We start from the raw sequence: 22,591 nt of genomic DNA, 5'->3' as shown, positions 1-22,591 counted from the left end.
TAAAAATTCCTGCCAGGCCTCTACTTCTATATCCATCACCATGCACGCTCATAGGGTACCCCAGGTCTGTGACACTGCTTCTAGGCACCTGGGGACAGCTCTTGCGGCATGCAGTGGGATATGAGCCATACGTTGCTATGTCACCTGCCCAGGTTTCCCCAGGTAGGATCCCCATATGCTTTGCTTATGTGACCAGGGCTAGGATGTTGGCTGCATCCCTCTGTTCCAGCTCCCTCCCTGTACTGGCTGATGGTGGCAGTCTCTTCACATGCTGGCTGACTGATCCCATCACCTCCCCATGATTGGGTGCCCTCAGCTATGGCTCTGCCTGTCTGGAGACTGCCTCTCCTTACCCAGCAGAGGAGAAAGAGACACTAGGACAGTCTAAGAGCCAGCCACTGGCACTGAGCCATCCAGGGGTGTCCCCTAAAGGCCATCAGAGCCCTGCAGGACTGTATTCATTGAGAGACTTTGGTGATTTATATTCTTTGGGGCTCCCTAGAATCTTGTGTTTTCCAAGCTAGGGACTCCCCTCAAGCAGGCCTCAGAAGGGCAAACTCCTATACGTGAGTCAAGAGCCCCCAAGAGCCGGCTGGATGCTCCTGTGATGGATGTAAGGCAGTGGGGAAACCCCACCAATAGAGGCCACTCAAGTCTTTGGGGAACAGGGGCAAATGAACAAGTGCAGGGGCAAGGCAGCACTCGGCCCTGCCAGCAGGTTAAACAGTGGCGCTGCTTCTGCCCTGGCGTCATTCCTACCTCAACATTATGGCCACTGAGGCAAAATTCCGCAGGGGGGAATGTTGGTGGTTTTTTTTATGACTAAATACAGAAGCAAACACAGACTTATTTTTCCCCCAGCACTGGGCCTTTCTTCCCCACCAGGAGCCCGTGAAGGGTGGAAGCTGCAGGATGTTCTTGTGCCAACCACCCAGCAACTAGCTCCTGGGGATGCTTCTTCAACCTGTCCACGGGGGCTTTTGCCTCCCGAGGGTGAGGGAGGGGATGACAGTGGGAGCAGAAAGGGGTGGCCAAGGCAGCGCTGCGGAGGCCCCAGCCCCGTCCCTTTGCCAAGGCCAAAGAATGAGGCCGAGGCGCGCTCAGGAGTTTCCACCCCCCCGAGCCGAGCTGCCGCAGGACTAGCGTGTGGAGCCGGCCTCGGGGCTGCGCGCAGCGGCTAACACCCGCGCTCCCGGCCACGGGACCCCCCGTATACCCCTACCGGCCCGCGCCCAGCTCCTCCACGTGGCCGCCGACCACCACGTGTTCTCCCGCGGCCCCGGTCACGCCCACCCACGGCTAAGCCCCACCGCCCAACCAAGGCGCAGGCGCCGAGCTGCCCCGGCGGGCGGCGCGCACCCCTCCTCTCTCGGGCCCAGCCTCGCGGACTCGCTCCCTGCCGCGGCTGTAACGCGCTTTCCCGTTGGCTGATCGCAAAGCGCCGCACATTGGCGGAGGGGGCTCGAGGGGCGGGGGCGGCGATTGGCGGCCCGGAGCGCACGGCAATTGGCTGGAGCGGGGGCGGAGGGGGCGTGGCGTGGCGGAGGTCTAGGCAAGCGAGCGGAAGGGGCCCGTGTTCGCTCTTTCGTTTCAGTCCCCGGTCCGGGTCGCCAGCGCTTCGCCGCAGCTCCCGCTGACCGCCCGGGGCCCGCCCTGCTCCTTGCCGGTTCCCGCCGGCCGTGCCCACCCTTACACTGAGACAACTCGGCCGCCGCCCCTGCGCCGCCAAGCACCGCCGCCATCATGGTGAAGATCACCAAGGTGAGGATGGCGGGCGGAGCAGTGCTCAGCCACCGGGCGGGAAGCGGGCGGCCGCCGCTATGTCGAGGTGGACGAATGGTGATGGGGGGGGGGGGGGGGGGGAAGAGAGGCGGAGAAAGAAGCGGGGGGAGGGAGACGGGCCGCTTTCCCGCTGGCGTCTCCCCAGGCCGCGCGACAGTTTCCAGGCCTCCCATCCCTCAGCCCGAAGATGGCGGCTAGGGGAGGGGCCTCGCCCTCCATGGAGGCGGTTTCAAGCCCTGTCCGGTCCTGTTCTCCTCCATGTTGCGCGCGGAGGCCCGGTCGCGGGAGGGGAAACGGGGCTCAGAAGTGGGGGGATATGGAGGGGTAGAAGGTGGGGGACGGTAGCACATCGGGGCGCGCCGCGTGCGAGTGCGCTTAGGCCGAGGAGGGGTGGGGCCACGCCGCCGTGCGGACACGTGGTCCGCCGGGACGGAGCGAGCACGTGGGAGCGCGCCCCCCCCCTCCCCCCCGCGTGTCCTGTCGGGACCCTGCGTCCCCGGTGTCCCCGTTACAGGCCTCCGCACCGCGGTGGGGCGGCCACGTGGTTGGGACAGTTGTCCGCCGGGGCGGCCCCGGAATGTAACCGTGCTGTTCGGTGCCGGGAGGAGAAGCACGCCGCCTAAGAGCTCGTTGTCTCTTTCAGACCCCAAAGAATCAGATCAAACAGAAAAAAATGGCTCCTCCCCCGAAAAAGGTCGAGGAAAGCGAGGAAGAGGAGTCCTCTGAGCTAGAGGAAAGCAGCGGAGAAGAGGTGATTAATCTAGAAATGGAGTCAAAAGGATACACGTGTTACAGAAGTGTCATGAGGGTGGAGGGGTGCATAGTGTGTGACAGAATCGACGTTAATGAACAGTTAGTGTCTGTCAGCTAGATGTGGCTAAAGAATAAGCTGTATGTCAAAAGAGAAAAGTGATGTTGGAGAGAGTAGCTTTGCTGCTCAGTCTGTACTTCCAGGCTCTGGGAAGGGCTGCTGGGATCTGAAAGCTGTCCTGGGATGGATAAGCAAGTGGGCAATTAACTACCCTAGTAGACAGACAATTGGCAATAATTGGATTGTCACGCATAAATAATACGCAAGACTAAAAATTTCTAGCTCTTTAATTCTAGCAGAGATATCACTGGTCTTGGTTCACTACCAGGAAATTTAGAGATGCGTTAATGTTCCATAAGCAGTCTGTTAAAAATCATTAAAAAGCTGGTTTTGAGCTTTATTAATTCCATGGAATAGGCAGTTATGGTCATTCAGCAGAAACTTTTAAGTCTGTTTCCAAATGCTTTAGATTGTACTTGCTATGTATTTGTCTGTCAGTGATGTAATAACAGGTTAAAGGGCCAGTGTAGGAATCTTGCACTGATTTGTATTTCAGGTGATCCCTCTGAAGAAACCACAAAAAGTAGCAGTGACACCAGCCAAGAAGGCTGCTACTCCTGCAAAGAAGGCTGCAACTCCTGCGAAAAAGGCAGTTACACCTGCCAAAAAGCCTGTGGCTACTCCAGCTAAAAAGGCTGTTGCTCCATCACCAAAAAAAGCTGCTGTCCTAACCAAGGGAGCAAAAAATGGCAAGAATGCTAAGAAGGATGAGAGCGAGGACGAAGATGAGGATGATGAAGAAGATGATGATGAGGAGGAAGATGAGGAAGATGATGAGTCTGGTACATTATTTTTGACATACTCGTTCATCCTTGCATAAGTTGACTAAAACTGGTCCAATTGCGTTGCTGAATTTCAGTACTATTAGCATTGAAAGTTTAGCATTAATACGTATGAGAGGGGGTTCGCTAGTTAAGAGGTGGAAAAGAGGGAAAGGTGGGGAATTGGTGAAGTTTGCAGGCAGGAGAACTGGGCCTTATGCAGTCTTTGAAGTATCTTCTAGTTTTCTGATCGTTCTTTCCTGAACTTGGCCAAAGTCTTGTGCAAGTACTTTACTAGCAAAGTTTGAATGCTGGGTGGTATGAGTTAACACTTGCTGTGTTGTTGGTGCAGATGAGGAAGAGGAACCAGCAATGCCTGTGAAGCCTACAGCCAAAAAGCCTGCAGCAGTACCAGCCAAAAAGCCTGCAGTTGTGCCAGCAAAACAAGAATCTGAAGATGATGAGGATGAGGAGGAGGATGATGATGAGGAAGAAGATGATGGTATGTGAGATTTTGGAAAACTGACTCAAAGCAAGAAGGGGAAGAGCTTTTAAATATGTTAAACTAATAAGCACTTTTAGGGGAGCTAGAGAGGTTGTGTGTAACTTCATGTATTAGTGCTATTTTACTTTGTCTTAGTCTAAGAAGGAGCCTTAGTCTTGAATATGTCTGAAATCTTGTGCTGAAATTGTTTCAGAGTCTGAGGATGAAGTCATGGACACAACCCCTGTTCAAGTGAAGAAGCCTGCTCCAGCAAAGGCTGCACCAGTGAAGTCGAAGGCAGACTCTGAAGATGAGGAAGATGAAGAGGATGATGAGGAAGATGAAGATGAAGAGGAGGATGAAGAGGATGCTGAGGAGGAAAGTGAAGATGAAAGTGAGTTTAAATGTTTTTTGAGGCTGTGACTCTTAACAAGAATGATGCTTGAGCAACTTTTTTGTCCGATCATGGCCTTCTGGGCAGAGGAATAGTTGCTGTAGTGACAAGACAAGGTCTTGTGAATGATGAGTGTACAGGTTAATGCTTCAGTATCAGTCCAATGTAGAAAGAGTTGTTTTGTACTTACCAGTGGTGGTGTTTGTTTTCTTATCACAGAACCTGTGAAGGAAGCACCTGGAAAGAGGAAGAAAGAAATGGCCAATAAAAGTGCACCAGAGGCCAAGAAAAAGAAAACAGATGGTAGGTGTTACGGACTCATCAGATAATGCTTGCTGATGGACTGTTACTGGTGGGTGAGGCCTGTAACTGTGAAGTGCTGAGTGGGGCTTTTTTCCAGCACAAGTGATGATAATAAGGGACTTAATGCTGAAGTATGATGTCACTTTTGAGCAGAAACTGATGTGCTAAAGCTGTCTGTTTCAGTTTTTAAAAAAAAAAAAAGCCCAACCTGATACATCTTTTCCTCTAAAGGGCCCACTTCAGCATTCTCCATCTTTGTGGGAAATTTGGTCTCCACCAAGGACTATGATGAACTGAAGGCTGGCCTCAAAGAATTCTTCGGGAAGAAGAATATTGAAGTTTTAGATGTCAGAATTGGTGCTTCCAAGTGAGTTCATCAGTAGAATTTTGGTGCTAATTTCTTATTGGCAGTAATTTGTTTGGAGAGGTATTTCCCTAAAGAGAGAGCTGCCACTTCAGTACAGAGCTGCTGTTCTGCACTGGTGTTAGTTATGTGGGTCAGTTAGCGTTTATTTACTGACAGTCTGACTTGACCAGTGGGGAACTCTTCTTGTTCTGTGTGTCTGTGTTCTCTGCTACTAGAGGTAGATCAGCTTAAATAGTAAGGTTTCTTCTTTCAGGCGATTTGGCTATGTGGATTTTTCATCTGCTGAAGATCTGGATAAAGCTCTCCAACTGAATGGAAAGAAGTTAATGGGTTCAGAAGTCAAACTGGAAAAAGCGAAGAGCAAGGAAACTATGAAAGAAAATAAGAAAGGTACAGCGTGTAACCCCAAGTACCTGTGCACATCAAAGAAAAGTTGTCATCAGGTCTTTGAGCAGGCTGGCAGTGTTACTCATGGCCCTTGTTCACTCTTTTAAGGCAGATCTTCCTGGTTTGGGCTCATCATAAACAGTTCTCAAATGCTGACATACGGCTAGGCAAATTCAGACTGGAATACCTGGAAATGTGATCACTAGAAATGCACTGTGTACTGGGGGGGCTGAGGAAGATCTGTTCCTGATGCCTTTAAGAGAAGTATAGTGGCAGCCTAATTTCTGTCATAGTTGCTTTTTCAGTTTATGAAAGTGACTACTTCTCACTAAACCAGCAGTGTAAATGAGAAGGGATCTTTTTTTTAGCTGGTAATGTGAAAGTAATATTTCTTTGCAGAGAGAGATGCCAGAACGCTGTTTGTGAAGAATCTGCCCTACCGCTTAACTGAAGATGAAATGAGAGAGGTGTTTGAAAACGCACAAGAAATTCGAATAGTAATGAACAAGGAGGGGAACAGCAAAGGGTGTGTAGCAGTTGGATATTTGATGTTCCTTTGCATTAGGAGTATAATTTTTGGAGTATTTTTCTTCCACATCCCTCCTTGCATTCACAAACTTTAATCCTTCCTGGAAGGACGCATTTGCTTATGTGCTTTTCTGTGCTGCAGGATGGCCTACATTGAATTTAAAACAGAAGCCGAGGCAAACAAAGCTCTGGAGGAGAAGCAGGGCACAGAGATTGATGGTCGCGCCATGGTTATTGATTTCACTGGTGAGAAGAGCCATCAAGACCATCAGAAAGGTACTTTTCCAAATTAAAAATGTGCATACATATGACAAGGTTTAATTTCACTTATTTAAGAAGTTTGCTAGAATAGAGCAACTTGAAGCACTGCAGGAAAACTGTAAGATAGCAAGGAGAGACCTTTTGCCTGTCTTGTGCTATGCATCCTGTCTTTGCTGCATGTTTTAGACAGGGGGGAACAACTAGGCCAGATGACCCAAAACAGTGCTGCACTTTGCCTTATGCCTCACCTTGAGGTGAGAAGGGAGCAGCAACTACTCATTCTAGAGAGGGTCTTCTGACTAGAGGCAGAGCTTTCCTCCTCCAGACTTCAGCATTTACAGCACTGAATTTTCTCCATAGGAGGTGGAGAGAGAGAGTCAAAGACCTTAATTGTGAACAACCTCTCATACGCTGCTTCAGAAGAGACTCTCCAAGAACTGTTCAAGAAAGCATCTTCCATCAAGATGCCACAGACCAACCAGGGCAGGCCGAAAGGGTGTGTTGTGCTGTTCTTGGCATTACAAAGGACTTGGCTCTCTAGATCCTTGTGCTCCCAGGTTGACCTAAATCTTTCTCTCCAAATAGGTATGCATTTGTAGAATTCCCCACCACTGAGGATGCCAAAGAGGCATTGAATTCCTGTAACAACACAGAGATTGAAGGCAGAACAATCAGACTGGAGTTCAGTTCACCAGGGTGGCAGAAAGGGAACACGAACGCAAGAGGAGGATTTAATCGTAAGTGTTCAGGTTTGATCTTGAGACAGCTGTGGCAGGAGTGTACCATTCATGTGAACTTAGGGCTGCATGTCTGTGGAGTGAAAGGCTTGCATCAAAAAGTGAGTGGGCTGGATATGATGACTGACTGTCTGAAATGCTGATGAAACTACTGCCAAAGTCCTCTAGATAGTCAAGTGCTGATCCAGCAGCATCTGTCCAGTTACTGTTCCTGTTGGTGAGATGCAAGCATCTATTTAAAAAAGAAAAAGGAGGGGGAAAAGTGTGTGTGTGGAAAAATATATATATTTTGACAGTACCAGTTACTTTTGATGTCAGGCCCTAACTACTAGTCCTGAAAAGTTTTCTAGGACTACTTTAAATGCCTGAGCTGTTCCTTCAAAACCAACCCTTCAGCCTTGGCAGCTGTTGTAGGAGCCTACAATGCTGTGTTAAGTGGTGGCTACCTTGCTAGGGTTTAGTGATCTCTGAATGTATTCTTTTTCCATAGAACAAAGCAAAACATTGTTTGTCAGAGGCCTTTCGGAGGACACCACAGAGGAGACGCTAAGAGAATCATTTGAAGGCTCTATAAGTGCTAGAATAGTCACAGACAGAGACACAGGATCATCTAAAGGGTATGTTAAAACACCACTGGATTAGCTGGGTTGTTGTGAAGTCTCGCTTCAACTGGTAAGCGCAGTGCAGGTCAATACTCATGCTCATGTGGGTGATTTTTGAAGCTAGTAAGTTGGAGGGAACCAGAAAACTAGCATATGTCTTTGGGTCTGTTCACAAACTCACTTCTCAATGAGCTCCTTCCTGCCAACAAATCCATGGCAGCCTATGGATTCGCACGAGAAGAATATTAACTGTTCAGTACTGGCAAACTCGCAACAGGACTCCATCCGTTGTGATCAGCCACTGCTCTTCCACAAGTAATGCTGCTGCAGCAGTGCAGGCATTGTTTCCGAAGGGATTGCTATCATGTACCTGTAGGTGGTGCTACAGCTTGCAGAATTTGATTGTCTGACCTTAACCTGCTTCCTAGGTTTGGGTTTGTGGACTTCAGCTCCCCAGAAGATGCCAAAGCAGCTAAAGAAGCCATGGAGGATGGAGAGATAGATGGAAACAAAGTGATCCTTGATTTTGCCAAGCCAAAGGGTGAATTTCAACGGGGCGGCGGATTTGGCGGTGGATTTGGTGGTCGTGGTGGCAGAGGAGGAGGCCGAGGAGGAAGAGGTGGATTTGGTGGCAGAGGGGGTGGCAGAGGATTTGGAGGTAAGAAGAGGCAAACAACTGCTGTTCTAGGGGGGCTTGTTCAAAAGCTAAATGGAAGCTCTTCTAGGGATTGTGGTGTGGTGCCACCAGGGAGTGTTTGATGTGAATTTATTTCCTGTCCTGTGCCAGGGTGGGTTGGGCAACCTGTAACTCTTCTTGTCTTAACTTACTTTCTAGGTAGAGGAGGTGGCTTCCGAGGAGGCAGAGGAGGAGGTGGTGGAGAACACAAGCCACAAGGGAAGAAGATAAAGTTTGAATAAACTTCCCCTTTTCTTTCCCTTCTCCTGCTCTCTGAGACTATCTGAAAGGACTCCGGGGGTTTTTATTCTCCTTTGATCTTGGCGGAGCCTTCGGAGGACATTCCAAGATGCGAAGCAGTACTGTGAGCTGCTTGGAAGATACAGTTTTCATTTCAAGGAAGAGAGAGCAAGCCATTTTGACTGCTTGCTTATTCAAACAAACTTTTTAAAAAAAAATGAGCGCTAGATGTGGGAATTTACCCTTTGTCTGTGAGTTGTCTTGAATTTATAATGTTTTACCCATGTACAAAAGGTTTGGATTTTTTTTTTCCTATAAACTCCTGTAGCATTTTTGCTGTAAAAATGCAAAATGTTTTATCATTTGTGCTTCAGCACCCTGTCGTGGACAGATTAAAGGACCTAAACTGGTTTCTGTTACTTCTGTGCCTCTGAATCAAGCAGGTCCAAGATAACCTCCTCTCTCAAGTTCAGATCATTACCGCCAGAGATGGGACCTCCTGCCCTGCTTTCCTCTAGGCTGCATCAGCTCCCAGCAGTGTATGTATGCAGGGAGGAGTAGGAGAGAGGAAGGCAACGGCTGGGAGAACTCAGTGGCTGTATAACCACACTTTTTTTTAACTTAAGATGTATGTAATGTTGCATGCTAGCCAATTGCTTTTTTACTTTCTTTTTAAATGAGTAAAACAGTCTTCTACCAGGGCCCTGCAGCTCAGTCATACTGATATGCATTGCCTCTTGTCCTTCATTCTAGATTATTTTTTTATCTTGACTCTTCCTGTTGTAAGAAGCAAATGGATTAAAACATGGGCTTGGGCAGTATTAACCCTTGCAACCCTTGGTGCAGGTGACTGTCATTACTAGAGTAGGGATGAAGGTGCTGGGTCCTGGCCCACTCCTGCCAGCACATTACTGGCCTTTTTTTGAGCCAGGCAGTTGGCTGGTATCCCACAATGGTGGCTGTTTGGAGTACTGCTGCTCTTGGGTGCAGCATCCCCAAGGGGCACAGAATGCCTGGGGCAGCTATCGTTGCGGCTGCAGGGTTTGTGTAGTCAGCTGAACCTTGCCTTGGACACAGGGCCTTTCCTGTGTTCTGCCCGAGGCTTGTGCTTAGAGGCTGGTACTGACCTTGAGCCTCAGCCCTGTCGGGCAGCTTCACCCCCTTCGTGTACTGTAGCAACACTGGGAACTTCCTGCCATGCAAAATCCTCGAAGGCCCTTCAGTGGTCATGTGCTGGTCTCTTCTCCATATGGATTCCCAAGCCACAGCCCATGGAGGTAAAAGGGTTTCTCTAAGGGCAGTGTTGAACAGCAGTGCGGGCATTACATTTAGCTTGGGGTTTCTGCTCCTCTTGAGGCCTGAGGAGGGGTCTGTGTTTTCCCCGCTCCTTGAGCCAGGGCTGCTCCTTTCCCGCCGTTTGGGCATCAGCCATTTTAGAGCCGCCACCCGGGACCCGCCGGCAAATGGTCGGAAGGCGGCGGCGCGGCCGGCCGCCAGGGGGCAGCACGTGCCCGCGCTGGGGCTGGGGCCGGGGCCGGGGCCGGGGCCGCTGCTACCCCGGGGTGCTCAGCTCCTCGCCCGCCGTGGGGTGAGCGAACATGGCGCGGAGGCCGTGCCCGCTTCCGGGGGGGTGAAGCGGTCAGCAAATTGGTTTGGGGGCTTGCTGTACCCTTCCCAAGCCCTAGCTTGCCTCTTGGCCTGCATTCGACCTCAGCCCTGCCCCGTGGGGCCCAGCGCCACTTTCACACCAGTATCTGGACCCTGCAGTCACTGTGGGCCCCTGGATCTCTGCTGGTACCCTGCGGAGGAGTCCTGGAGTGGGAGGACACAGCCCTGGGTCATGCTGGAGAGGAAAAGGGTGAGAGCATCCACAAGTGCATCCACTTAGCATTTTGCCTTTTGTCCCCACCTAGGAAATTTTTGGTGCCATTGGGAAGCTGGCCTTGGTGGTTGGTGGCCCGGCCTGCCAAGTGCAGAATGTCCTGGTGGCCTTTGCTAGCCTCTCCACTCCCCATCACCTTGTTGAGCCCTGGAAACTAAGCTCTCAGTTCCCCAACACTGAGGTGAGACCCACAGGATCACCTATGGCTTTCCTCCAGCTTTGACCCCAGCCAGGCTCAAACCAGATGAGAGCTTGACCCTGCAGTTGTGTCTCAGTCTGCTCTGGGGTCACCATGCTGACCCATGGCATGTGTATCCCATTATGCCATGGCCAGGGCATGTGTCACCCTTTGGCAGTGCTTTCGTTCAGGAAAAAACAGGGAGCAAGGTCCTGCCATGGAGGGGGCTGATAGGGACAGCATGGTGGCGATCTCCTTCAGGGTGAGCAGAGGGTGATAAACAAACCTGCCAAAGCAGCTCTTCCCGTGGAGGGTGATGTGAGAAGTTCCTCAGTGCAGGGTGCCAGGATGATCTAAAGTTTACCTAGGTTTGAAATGCAGCTGGAGGGTGCATGGAGGAGGGAAAATATCTACCAGCCCTTGTTAAAACAACATACCAGGTTCCACGAGGAAGCTGTGCCAAGCTGGAACAGGGAAGCCACAGCCCCCAGATCCCACTCCAAGCAGTGGTTTTGCCTCTGTAGTCCATTACCAAGTTTTGTTCCCAACCAGCCAAGCTGTTTTGGTCAGCAGAACCCCACTAGCAATGACACGAGGCAAGGGCTTGGGGATTTTTTTTTCCTTCTCTTTTAACCTTTATTTAGAAACTACATTGTTCACCAAAGTCTACAAGGTTTCTCTGTACAGGTCCCACCAGGTGAAGAGCAACACTGAGAGATTTCTGCACTCAGCCCTGGCTCCCTGTATGCATTGCTACAGAGACCAAGAGCTATCCCTGCATGTAGGATAAATATACAGCCCAATGTACTGTACCTGACATAAATTACTGAGGTGTCAATTTGGAAGTATTTCTGAACTCACTCCTGTTGGAAGGAGGGAGGGATGGGAAAGTGAAGGAGTGTTATGTGCTGCCTAAGGCCAGCGGGCACAGAAAGTGCCCCCAGGGCTCTGCCCCGCGCTGCCGGCACTTGCCCCAGGGACACGGTGCTGCTTGGTGCTTCATAAATCAAATTTCACAGTATCACTGCCAGCCCCAGTACCAACAGTTGAGCCCGGGCAGCAACGGGCTCTTTGTCTTTTCTTTCTCAAATTTGCATCTCATCTGAGCAGATGAGGGACATTTGCCGAGAAGTGGTGTAGTTTGGCGTCAAGGTGCCTTTTTTGACTGGTTTATGCCCTTTTCTGTTTGTTTTTAGACCTGGGGAACATACAGACTTGGAGTAAATGAAACGGGCCCATTTCCAAAGCACATTAAGAAAAGGAAAGAAGAGAAAAAAAAAAAAAAAGGCACTGCACAGGGGGACGTTTGAGGTAGTCTAAATTTTTTCCTTTCAATGTCTGGCACCAGGGAGGGAGAGAGAGCGAGTGCACATGTGCCCATGTTTTGCTGTGCGTGCTCAGGACCATGGATGTGGCTCTGTGTGCCCCCCGTGGCGCACAGGGACATCTGGGCATGCAAGTCGTAAGCATGGGGACATCCGCGTGTGCAGAGCCTGTGGCTGGAGCTGGCACACCAGCACCCAGGCACACGTGTGGCTTTGCACATGTCGGTGTCTTTGCTCACACCTGCAGTCAGTGGCTGGAGAGTATCCATGGCCCCTGTGTGGCCAAGTGTCCCTCTGTGTTGGGGGGGTCTCCACCACACAGCTGGTTTGCGGCTCCTCTTGACAGCTCCAGTGGCCCTTTCAGCCCAAAGAAAAAGGGCTATGTCCTGTGATACCATTCCATCAGGCTCCTGGGCCTCATCCTTCAGAACACTGCAACACCTCTGAGAGTAGCAGCTGTTGTGCAAAACACCAGCCCCCCTTCACCTTATCCCCTTGGACCCCACTCCACGTTCCAGGGCAGGACCGGTGCTCTCCAACCTGCCCTGGAGCACAGAGCTCGCTGTAAATCCAGGGCTGAGCCCAAGCAGCCACACATGGGATCTTTGAGGGCTGTCATCCCTATCTGAGGCAACCCCACCAGGACAGCCCTGCTGCAAGGAGAGCGTCTCCCTGCAGCAAGTCTCCAGGATGCCTGCACCCAAGCTGGGCTACCAGGTGAGATAAGCTTCTGTGCTGCTGCAGCTGGGGCTAAGTTTCTCTGCCACTTCCTTGGCCAGGGGCAAGGGCAGCCTGCCTCGTCCCTTCCCTTTCCTGCCAGGAGGAACAAATCCCTGAGGAATTTTGGCTGGGTACATTCCTACAGAGCGCATGAACAGCGAGGCCAGCAGAGTGGCTAGGGAGCCGAGCACAGCCTGGGCTGGTGCTGGGATCCAGCATCATGTGGGACCCTCTACTGGGGACAAAGACCCTGATCCCCTGGCCACCTGGCTGAAACCCTAATGGGTGCTCGGGGCTGGTGAGGTCCGGCCTCAGAGGAGAGCCCCTTTCCACAGCTGCATAGTGGGGACACAAGAGAGGACTTCAGCAGGGGGGAACCCAATGGTCACAGGGTCAGTGTCACTAAAACCTTGCATGGAGGAGAAATCTGAGAAAATAAATAAAATCCCCTTGACTTTTGAGCCATAGGGGGCTCACGCACTTGTAAACCACTCAACTCCCTTGGAGCAGCTTCCCTGGATAGCCAGACCCTGAACATCTCCAAAAAATACCTGTGCCACATCCCTCCCTGCCTCCCCCCACCCCACAGTGCATCATGCTCCAGTGGAGGTGGTACTTAAACCAGAGCACAAACCCCTCTGCCCTTTCCCTCTCTCTCTTAACTTTGTGCTAGATTTGTTGTGCTGTTTTTTTTATCTCTTCTTTTTCAGCAACCCCCAACCCAGCTGGAGATAAGTGAATCACATTACAGTACAGGAGCAAACACTATTGCAAACCCTGCCTGCGAGAGCAGTGTCTCTGCCCTCCTCACCCCAGAAGGAGATGTCCCTGAAGGATTTGTGTGCCACCAGCAGACATTCTCCCCATCCCAGAGCAGGGATCGATTGTCCCAGCCCTTCTAGTCCCAGCTCTCCAGAGAGACTGAGCTAAAGGACATTGAGTTTTCTTGAGCATGTCAAGTTACTGTGGACCAAGTCCCACATTTGGAGCAACTCTGGAGGCAGCAGTTTATGAACCACCAGCACACTCCGGAAAAAACATGGCTCCTTGTTCATCTTGCTGTTCTTGTTCTTCACAATGCCAAAAGTTTTGAAGCCCTCATGCCCAACAGGTGCTACATTAAGGACCTGCAAGCACATCCCTAGGAAGACGTCGTCGATGGGGTACAGCTCCAGCGTCTCTGAGGTTTTGTGTAGCCTCTTGGCCAGGGGTCCATCCATGATGAAGCCCCCACCTCCTACATAGGGTGGGTAATTGCTTTTGTTGTAGAGGGCGCTGGGGATGTAGTACTTGTTCTCCTTCTTCCGAATCGGCTTGGCCTTGTAGAGGACATCCCCCACGAAGAGGTCCTCTCCCTCTCTCTTGTCATCCAGGAACTCCAGGATGTTGCTGGGATTCACGAACACATCATCGTCACCTTTGAAGATGAAGCGGACATTGTCACAGTAGATGTTCAGCCACTTCAGGAAATGGACCTCTTTGAGGGTGAGGTTGAAAAAGGTGTCCAGGAAATCCCACTGCAAGATGTCCCCATAGATGAGGTTCTCGTAATCCAGCAGTTTCTGGTAGTTGGCTTTCTCCTCCTCCTTGGAAGCTGTGCCCAGCAAGAACAGTGTCCTGATCCTCTTGCCATCCACGTCCTTCTCCTGTCCCCAGGTTCTGCGGATGGCCTCGCGGCGGTCGTGCTGCGTGATGATAGACTTGACCACAATGAGCAGGTAGACATCCCCGCTGCATTTTTCAGGGTGGTTGATCAGCATGGGAAAGTAGCGGCAATGCCGATAGAGCAGGAACTGCTGGAAGTTGGGCTCCAGCCCTTTGAACCAGTCCACCTTGCTTAAATTCTGATTGGCTGAGCAGTTGGTAGTGGTGACATCCCAGGATTTTGCTTGCTCTGCAGTTATGCTCTCCTCCTTCCCAGGAGCTTTCTCCTTGCTGTTCCAGAAAGTGCTGGTGATGGAGAAGGCACTGTCTCTCTTCTGTGTTTTAAGGGGCTCCAGCAGGGGCAGGTCTTTCTGCTGCTGGCCCTGCGTGAAATGGTTGGGTGCCATTCCGCGCTGCAGCACTGTTACTGTGATCACCAGCAAGAAGGAGAGGCAAATGGTTTTGTAGATGGTCTTCTTCCTAAAGGGACAAGACATGGGGATTAAGGAGAGGAAACTGCAGGCTGCAAGAGGCCTGTCTGCAGAAGCACTTCCTGGAGAGGTCATGGGATGCTCATAATCTGTGTCCCATCACCCTTTGACAGGCAGCAGTCTTGTGGGAAGAGCTGTAGGACACTTCCATGTGCGCTTTTCCCACCTGCATCCCGCTTATGGGGGTACTGTTGGGTGTTCTGGCCTTCTTTCAGGACCCGTTACTTCACTTTGCAGTGATAATAAGGAGCAGCAGACACACTGCAGTTTGAGGGCAGATTTCTCAGCCTGCAGCAAACCAGGTATCTGCATGTGCAGGATGTGTGGGGGACTAGGGGTGGTAAATCACACACTTGTGGGACCATGCTGCTGCTCTCAACTGCTGCAGATCCATCTATCACCCAGGGAAGCTGCTGGCTCAGGGGACAAACCCTGAAGCCCACCGGGGGCTTGAGCAGGATCATCCTGTGGTCTTTGAGACAGTGGGAATGCTGCACTCAGGGATTACAGATGCACTAGATACTACCTCCTCTGCCCCCCAACCTGCTTTTTACACAGTTAAAGGTGGGAGGAGACAAAATGCTTGTTCCATCCATCTGCACTGTGCTGCCCTGCAGTGCCTGGCTCCTCTCCACAGCTGGCATATCTGCACTGATTTCTTCCTGCCGCAGCTGACCTCCACATGCCCACTGGGGTCCTGATGGCTTCCCAAGGGCAGCCCCATCTCTGGCTGCTCCTAAGGTGCTTGGCAGTCCCTAATACACCTTTCATGGGTGAAAGGGACATCAGCTGGGAAGTCAAAGGAGATACATGTGGCACCAGCCACCTGGCTCCCCTGTGCCTGTCCTCTTGGTGACAGAAGCATGTCCCAGCCCTGGTGCCCTGTTGGGAGCCAGAAAGATCCAAGACCGTCTCTACTAGGCAGATGGCACCTTCATTTTGGGATAGTCCAGGGAAGGAGCTTGGGGCTGAAATCTGAAACATTTAACCAATGTAATTTCCAGGTAGCTGGAAAAAAAACCAAACGAAGCATTGAAATGTTCTTGGCTCTGGGGACTGGATTGTGATCTGCTGGGACACTGGGAAGCTCCCGGGGTTTTGGGACACAGGCTGCCCCAAAGCACCTGGCTTTATGGGACACCCCATATGTAGTCCCAGGGCTCCCCAGGGCAGGTGACAGCACTGCTCCTGGGGACTCTGGCCACCATGAAATGCAGGAGCCCCAAGTGGGAGCCGGGGAACCAGGAGCTTTTGGGGGCTCTTCTTTCTTGTCTTCACCCTCATTTACGTGTGAAAGCTGTGATCACTAGTGTGGACTGAGAGAACAAGCATGGAAATAAGTAATTATGAGTAAATGGATAGATATTCCACATCCAGTTTTATATGTGGCCACTCATCTGAGACTGATGAGGGAGCAGTTCTGATTAGATCTCACCATTCCCTTAACCCTCTCCAGCCCTGACCAAACAGCTCTGAGCTTATTCTTAGAAACCCTTCTGTCCCAATAGAACTGTAACCCTGCATAGCCAAGCAATGTTTAAAACTTCAGAATAATAGCAAAAATAACCCGTCACCCCAGCGGCACTGATCCCATCCTGACACCCCAGCCTTGCTCCCATCCCATTCCATTCCATCCTATCCTTACACAACCCGCTGCCCCAAGGACAACCCATAATGAGGTACCCAGCCCAAAGGACAAACAGTGTTTCCCCACTGGGAAGGGAATTACTGATATAATTTCAAAAAATTTACATAGATAGGGCTGTTGCTCACTCACACGGATGGGTCCCACCCTCGGCAGGCGCTGCCTGACAGAGCCAGGAGCTGGATGGAGCCACTCACCCCATCACCTTCCCTGGGCCACTGCTTTTGATTTTAGCCAGGCAGAAAACACTGCCCTGGGGCTGAGGGGCGAGCTCTGTCTTTCTGTAAGAGGAGGAAGGCTCGGGTAGCCTGGGTACACGTGGGTATATCAGTGAGGTGTTGCACAACAGCATAGAAACTTATTCCTTTTCAGCAGACACCATTTCCCAGTTCTCACTGGTTCAACATGCAATTTTTGCTCTGTTATAAAAACTTGTTTGGGATTTTTCCTATACGTCTGCCTCTGGAAACCACGGAGGCACCACTGGGTCCAACAGGAACCAGGAGCCCAGCAGCTGCCTTCTGCCCCACAGAAACCCCATCCCTGCACTGGCAAGAAAGTTTGAGGACTGAGGGGACCCTGAGCCACAACTGCAGGTGGATTTGAGAGTCAAAAGATGTGTACATCTTTTCTGATCTCAAGTATTTCTGTTTTGTGGTGTCCTCAGCTGAGAAGTACTTTAGGAGGGAGAAACCATGTCGTGCTCTTCAGAGCCCCCAGGAACCACTGCTTTGCAAGGAGGTGAGGGAAGTGCTTAAGGTTTGCTGCCATCAGAGAAATCACCCTGCTGAGCCCCAGCACCCTCCTCAGGGCATAACCCTGGCAGTGTCCTCAAGATCCCAGGGCACCCGGCGCTGCGGAGCCCAAGGTCGCAGCAACCCGCACCCATCCCGGCTGAGCTCCTACCAGCGCCAGCCAGGACTGACTGCTCCAGCTGCCGGTGTCAGTGCCACTAAGAGAGCTTTGAAAGGGTCCCATCCCGCTCCTGCTCTTCCTTTTCTCCACCAGAAAAAGCTCAAAAGCCTCCCTGTGAGACAGCCAGGCCACTGCTGGCTGTGCCCCGGCAGTTAAACATAAATCCCCAAATTAGAGGTGGGCAGTTTCCCTTTCAGGTGGTGATGCTGTAGAGCAGCGAAGCCCCAGAAGACTGGGGCTCTCCATCCCCCGTCCCCAGAGAGGCACACAGCGGCTTTTGATCCGCATGAAAACCTCTTTGATCAGTCAGGGCTATCTATTTATTTGGATTTTTCTGGCCCCTCAATTAGACTCAGTCACTGAGCCGGAGGAGGCACTGCCAGCATAGAGCCCTTTCTGTTGGTAGTGCCAAGGGCTGGGGAGAGGGGATCTTGTCTAGAAGGGGGAGAAAGCACCCAAATGTCTCCAAAAGCAGCTGGGTGCAAGCGCCAAGTGGGGCCCCAGCTCACGACGGTTCTCCCCAGTTCCGGGGTATCCAGGGATTATAAAATACGTCTGGTTTAAAGTATAAAAGGTATTTGGGTTAAAGTAAAACTAGTAACGGTAAAAAGAGCGGGCTGGGGAAGAGGCAAGAGCCAAACCGCTGGATGACTCCCCCCGCCGTGGGAATCTGCCCCCAGTCTGGCGCGGCCGTGGGACAGGGACCCACGGGCAGGTCTGGCTGTCCCCACGGCCCCACTCTCCCTGACCACGCCACGCAAACCAGCGCTTTGCAGAGAAAGGCAGGGAAAGGCATCCCCGGAGAAGGGGGGGGGGACGACGGGGACTGACCGCCAGCGCCTGCCCGGTGCCCCCGTCCCGGCTCCCGCCGGAGCTCCGGTGCGCCGGGATGGGACGAGGTTTGCTCCAGGACCGGGCACCCCAGAAAGCCTTCCCCGGGGTACCCCGCTCAGGAGGGGAACACTGGGGAACGGGACCCCCGCCTCGGAGCTCTCTGAAGAGTCGAGCGGGATGGGGGGGCGCCCCTCCTGGGACGGGGCCAGACGAGCAGGGCACAAAGGGCAGACGCGTCCTTTGCCCATTCCCATGAGCATCCTCCTCACCAAAGCTGCCCGTTCCCCGCCAGCCGCCCCTGCGACACCCCTGGGAAGGGACCCGATGGGAACGGGACCTCGCAGTCCCCAGGCTTCGGGCAGGACGCAGCGCCGGGGCGGCGGAGAGCAGCACGGACCACAGGGTTCCAGACGGTGCCGGAGCGGAGCTCGGGCTCCTCGTAGTCACTCACCACTGGAACATGCTGGGAGTGGGACGGGGCGGCAGCTCCGCTGCTGGCCGGGGCTGCCCGCGGTCCGGGCGCTTCTCTCTGTCCTCTTCCTCTTCCTCCTCCTCTTTTTTTCTCTTCCCCCCTCCCCTACTTTTTCGCTTTTCCCTCCCCTCAGTCTCCGAGGTGGAGCCAAGAGGGATGGCAGAGCAGGTAGGTTAACTCTTGCCCTGCCCCTCCGTCATCCCCCGACTCATCAGCAGTCACAGCTGCCACGGGAAGGGGTTTAAGGGCGACACTCCCCGATTCCCCCTGAAGACCCTCCCCGCTGCTGATGGGACACCCATCAGGAGCTGGGAGCTCAGGGTGGGGAATGTCCAATCCCGGCATCCTGCAGGGTCTTCTGCAGCCCGGGCACAGTGCTCTCTCTGGGGGGCTTATCCCTGCCCCACAGCCGTAAATTGCAAAAGATCCCAGCTATGGGAAGGGGATCTCAGTGGTCACCAGGAGAGGTGCTTTTGGCAGCTGGGATTTGATCTCTGGAAAAGGAATGTGTGTCTTTTCTGTTCACCCCTGCTTCTCCCAACACAGGCAGGTTACTTTGGGATGAATCCCAAAAGGGAGCTGAGGCCCAACAGCAGTTTCTCATGGGGGCACTGAGATCTGAGATCCCAGCTTTGCCTCTGTACAAAGCATGGTTGGGGATCCCTAGAGCAATGAGCCCCACATCTCCTGCAACCCACTTCTTATCCAGGATCCCCACCTCTCCTTGGACACCCATCTGTCCTGCGACCCCATTTCTCCCAGGACCCACATCTCACTCAAGATTCACACCTTGTCAGGGAACAACATTCTTCCCAGGACTCCCACCTCACTGGGCACCCATGCTCCTTCCAGGACCCACATATCTGCTGGGCCCACACTGCACCTGGGAGGACAGAGAGTCAAGATGAAGGGTTGCTGCAGCAGGAAGATGCCTGCTTGGTATGCCAGGACCTGTCTCATGGGTCAAATTCCACCAGCACCACAGACAGGTGATGTGTCCTTCATACTCCTCTTTCAGCCCTGGTTTGAAGCAGTGTTTCACCAGCTACTGCAGCCATATCAACATGGGACATCTGATTGCCCATTTAGAAGCTGAGTTCAGACCTTCCTTTCCTGTTAAGTGTGGCATCTCAGTTGAGGGTCTTTTTCAGCCATGAAAATAAGTCTCTATCATTTCTGTAATTTCTCCCTTTTTGCCATCTTCCCATCCTCACCAGCCACCCATGTCAACTGTGAAGCCAGACTGGGAAGACTCCAGGAAATCCTTTGGATATTTCCTTTCCTGGCCAGCAGAGATATCCCAGTCCCTCGCCCTGCAACCCCTCTGCATTTCACACTAGTTAAGGCTCTTCCACAGCTCTCACAACCCCTGGGAAACACTGTGCTTGTCGTGGGAAAAGCTCTTCTGTTCCAAGGCTGAACAACACAGTGGGACCCACAAAACCTTTGCTACTCAAGCAGCATTTGGTCCTGCTCCAAGAAAACCCCAAGTGCAGCTCAGTTTGTGGAGGAAAGTTGCACAGCTTTCTCCAGACCTGCTTCTCAATCCTTATCTCAGCTTATCACTTTCCCAGATGCCCTGCAGCTCTGTGTCCTGGGGGCTGTGAAGGCTCCCTGGAAAACACTGCCCAAACAGGCTGCACCAGCTCTGCAGCACCCCACAACCTTGTCACCGCCAAAGGTCCCTACACACCTTCCCTGATTCCTTTGTAGTCTGTTCCTGTTGCCCATGGGGAAGTCTGTATCTGCTGAACTCATGGCCACAAGGAAATCGTGGCTGTGAGAGGCAAGGAGAAAGGCTGTTTGGGCTACGCTGAAAAGCCCCGACACTGATATCTGCTTGACAAGAGTGGGATGTGAGAGGGACATGTCTCATCCCTGTAACACTGGGGTTGTAGGTACACACTGGCCCATGGCTGGGAACTCACCCCACTCTGCCTTCTCACAGAGGAGGACTGCATTGGAGAAGCTCCCCTTCACAGTCACAAAGGGATGTGAAGCGCACCAAAAGCACAGCCACCATCTCCTCCTTGCAACATGCTCTGGGACCACGATGGGGACAGGAATGGCAGCAGCATCCCCACCATGGGGAGCACAGACTGGAGCACATGCTGCAGCTGCAGGGGACACCCAGACACTGTTGGTGTACAACAGGCTCCTAGGGCTCTCTGATCCCCCAGCATCAGCACGTCCAGCTGGCAAGGCCAGCGCCAGCCATGGTGCAGTGTACCTGATGAGCCCTGCTCTCCCTGCAGCAGAGCCACTTCCATGCCTGGTGCAGGGCTCGTGACAGCCTGTGGCAGGGAGTTCTGACAGCCGTGCTCCCAGGCTCCTGACTTTCTGACGGCTGCTTCCCTGCAGGAAAGTGGCCTGAGTGCGAGGACTTCCTGGATACTCCTGTGCTGATGCACAGGGTTTCGGCTCAATTCTCTGTGCAGGCAGGCCCTGCTCCCACCTCCCTCTGTGTGGACAGATGCACGTCCCATTGAGTGAGAGCACTTGCAGACCTGGGGTGTGCTGCCTTTGCAAAACCTTGCTTCTGATAGTCATTAAAGACTCAAATAGTGCCAGGTCTGGCTCATGACAGAGATAAGCATTGTCCTAGGCACCTCTGGCACCACCGGCTCCTGTTTCAAGGCTGACTCTTAAGATGAAGCAGCATTTTTTACATTTGTTTCATCGTTAGATAGAAAAGTTTTGGACAAACCTGTGTTTTTGTGCTCCCCAGATTCACCCTGAGAAAGCAGAAAGGCAGCAGGAAGTTTAAAACCAGACTGAAAGTGTTTTCTTTTTGAAAAATGAAAAGAAATCCTCCTCCACAGACCTTTCCCTTGCCTCTTTCCAGCACTTGGCCAGGACAGGTTTTATCTGAGCAGCCACAACCCCTGTGCTGAGAGTGAAACCTGAAAAAGAGAAACCTGAATTTTGTTGTTAGCCCAAAATCAGAGCCAGGGGAAGCAGCACTTCACCAGGAGCAAACCCAGCCACCAGCAGACCTCTGCTGTTTCTGCCCATGCCTGAATCCATCACCCTGCCCCTCCTTTGCTGCAGCACCCAGCACCCTTACTTCTTAGGTCTAAGCCATTAGACTGAAATTTGGAGGCACCAGGTGCCTTTCTGGGACAGTTGGCAGAGCTGCAGATGTCTGGAGAAAGGCTTTTGGGTGGCAGGTACTGGTCAGGCATGGAAAAGCTGAGCTCCTTTGCCTTGAGCAACGCCAGTGACACCACGATCCTGTAAAAGCTGGCAGGGGACCTGCAAGAAATAACACTCAGGCACAACATCATTGTACTGTATGGGGATGCAGAAGGGAAAGTGATGCACAGATTCCATCATCAGATGATGACATCAGCTTCTGCTGGCACCAGCCACAGCTGTGGCCACCAGTCCCAGGACCCATTTGGAGACAGTTGGTACCAGTGCCACGCACTCGCCTCCCACCTGAGCATCACTCCCAGTGCCACTACTAGAGATGGGGGCAAGCAACCTGTGGGGATGCAAGGCTTTGGAGCTGGCACCTAACAGGGCTATGGAGCATCATTTGGGCAAAGGGAAAGGGTGAGGACGGGGGCGATGCCAAAGCATCTCATTTAGATGTTCTCAAAGCAAACCACAACACTTTTTTTGTTGCAAGAAACCTCTTCCCATTTCAAAGCAGACCTGGACTAAAATTTTCTCTTCTTTTTTTTTTTTTTTTGAAAATATATATATATATATATATATATATATATATATATATAAAGTACAAAGAAAACAGTGAGCTTCTTTTATGAAGTTTATGTAATCCCAGAGGACTGGCTAGTGGCAGGTTGACCCAGCCAGTATTTTCCCACTGATGGTTTGGGGTTTTTTTCACTGGGAAAAGCTGTCCTGGTTTCTTTGCTATGGGGGCTTTTTCTGTTGCTTTCTGATTTATTTCCATTCCAGCAAATTACATGTACACAGAAAAAGGCTCATCTCTTCTCCTGGCAACTCTCATACATCCTGGCCCCTCGTGCCAGTGCCAGTCCCCAGGCTGGGTTTTCCACGCAAGCCAAGGTCCTGTTGCCCCATGACCTATGGGTACACCCAAACAAGCCCTCTCCTCTGAGA

At 52.1% G+C, this 22,591-nt stretch overlaps 2 protein-coding genes and 2 non-coding genes across 4 annotated transcripts; 3 read left to right on the top strand and 1 right to left on the bottom strand.

Moving 5' to 3' along the window:
- Positions 1-1,526: 1,526 nt before the first annotated feature.
- Positions 1,527-8,805, top strand: NCL (nucleolin). The gene is made up of 15 exons (XM_061452257.1): positions 1,527-1,761; positions 2,426-2,533; positions 3,150-3,435; positions 3,767-3,916; positions 4,113-4,292; positions 4,512-4,595; positions 4,827-4,962; positions 5,216-5,352; positions 5,749-5,875; positions 6,020-6,153; positions 6,499-6,634; positions 6,724-6,875; positions 7,366-7,492; positions 7,906-8,135; positions 8,313-8,805. The coding sequence occupies exons 1-15, from the start codon at positions 1,744-1,746 to the stop codon at positions 8,393-8,395; spliced, it is 2,088 nt and encodes a 695-aa protein (XP_061308241.1). The 5' UTR covers positions 1,527-1,743; the 3' UTR covers positions 8,396-8,805.
- On the top strand, positions 4,691-4,760 carry LOC133269100 (small nucleolar RNA SNORD82). The gene has a single exon (XR_009743307.1). It is a non-coding gene; the product is annotated as a small nucleolar RNA SNORD82 (small nucleolar RNA).
- On the top strand, positions 6,987-7,063 carry LOC133269103 (small nucleolar RNA SNORD20). Its single transcript, XR_009743310.1, has one exon. It is a non-coding gene; the product is annotated as a small nucleolar RNA SNORD20 (small nucleolar RNA).
- A 2,252-nt stretch (positions 8,806-11,057) lies between the features above and the next one.
- B3GNT7 (UDP-GlcNAc:betaGal beta-1,3-N-acetylglucosaminyltransferase 7) lies at positions 11,058-18,633 on the bottom strand. Its single transcript, XM_061452256.1, has 2 exons — positions 18,479-18,633; positions 11,058-14,622 (listed from the first exon to the last, which is right to left on the bottom strand). Exons 1-2 carry the CDS (start codon positions 18,487-18,489, stop codon positions 13,425-13,427), a joined length of 1,209 nt encoding a protein of 402 aa, XP_061308240.1. The 5' UTR covers positions 18,490-18,633; the 3' UTR covers positions 11,058-13,424.
- Between the last annotated feature and the right edge of the window lie 3,958 nt (positions 18,634-22,591).

Source organism: Pezoporus flaviventris, unplaced genomic scaffold, assembly GCF_033815535.1.
Source record: "Pezoporus flaviventris isolate CSIRO_AGI_PZ_B2104156 unplaced genomic scaffold, CSIRO_AGI_Pfla_v1 ptg000013l, whole genome shotgun sequence".
Taxonomy (NCBI): domain Eukaryota; kingdom Metazoa; phylum Chordata; class Aves; order Psittaciformes; family Psittacidae; genus Pezoporus; species Pezoporus flaviventris.
This window is presented reverse-complemented; position numbering and strand designations above follow the sequence as displayed.

Bases quoted from the DNA above. Each gene is read 5' to 3' on its own strand.
- NCL (XM_061452257.1), top strand. The intron at 7,493-7,905 runs GTATGTTAAAAC...CCTGCTTCCTAG, and splicing joins GACACAGGATCATCTAAAGG to GTTTGGGTTTGTGGACTTCA. The intron at 8,136-8,312 runs GTAAGAAGAGGC...CTTACTTTCTAG, and splicing joins GGGTGGCAGAGGATTTGGAG to GTAGAGGAGGTGGCTTCCGA.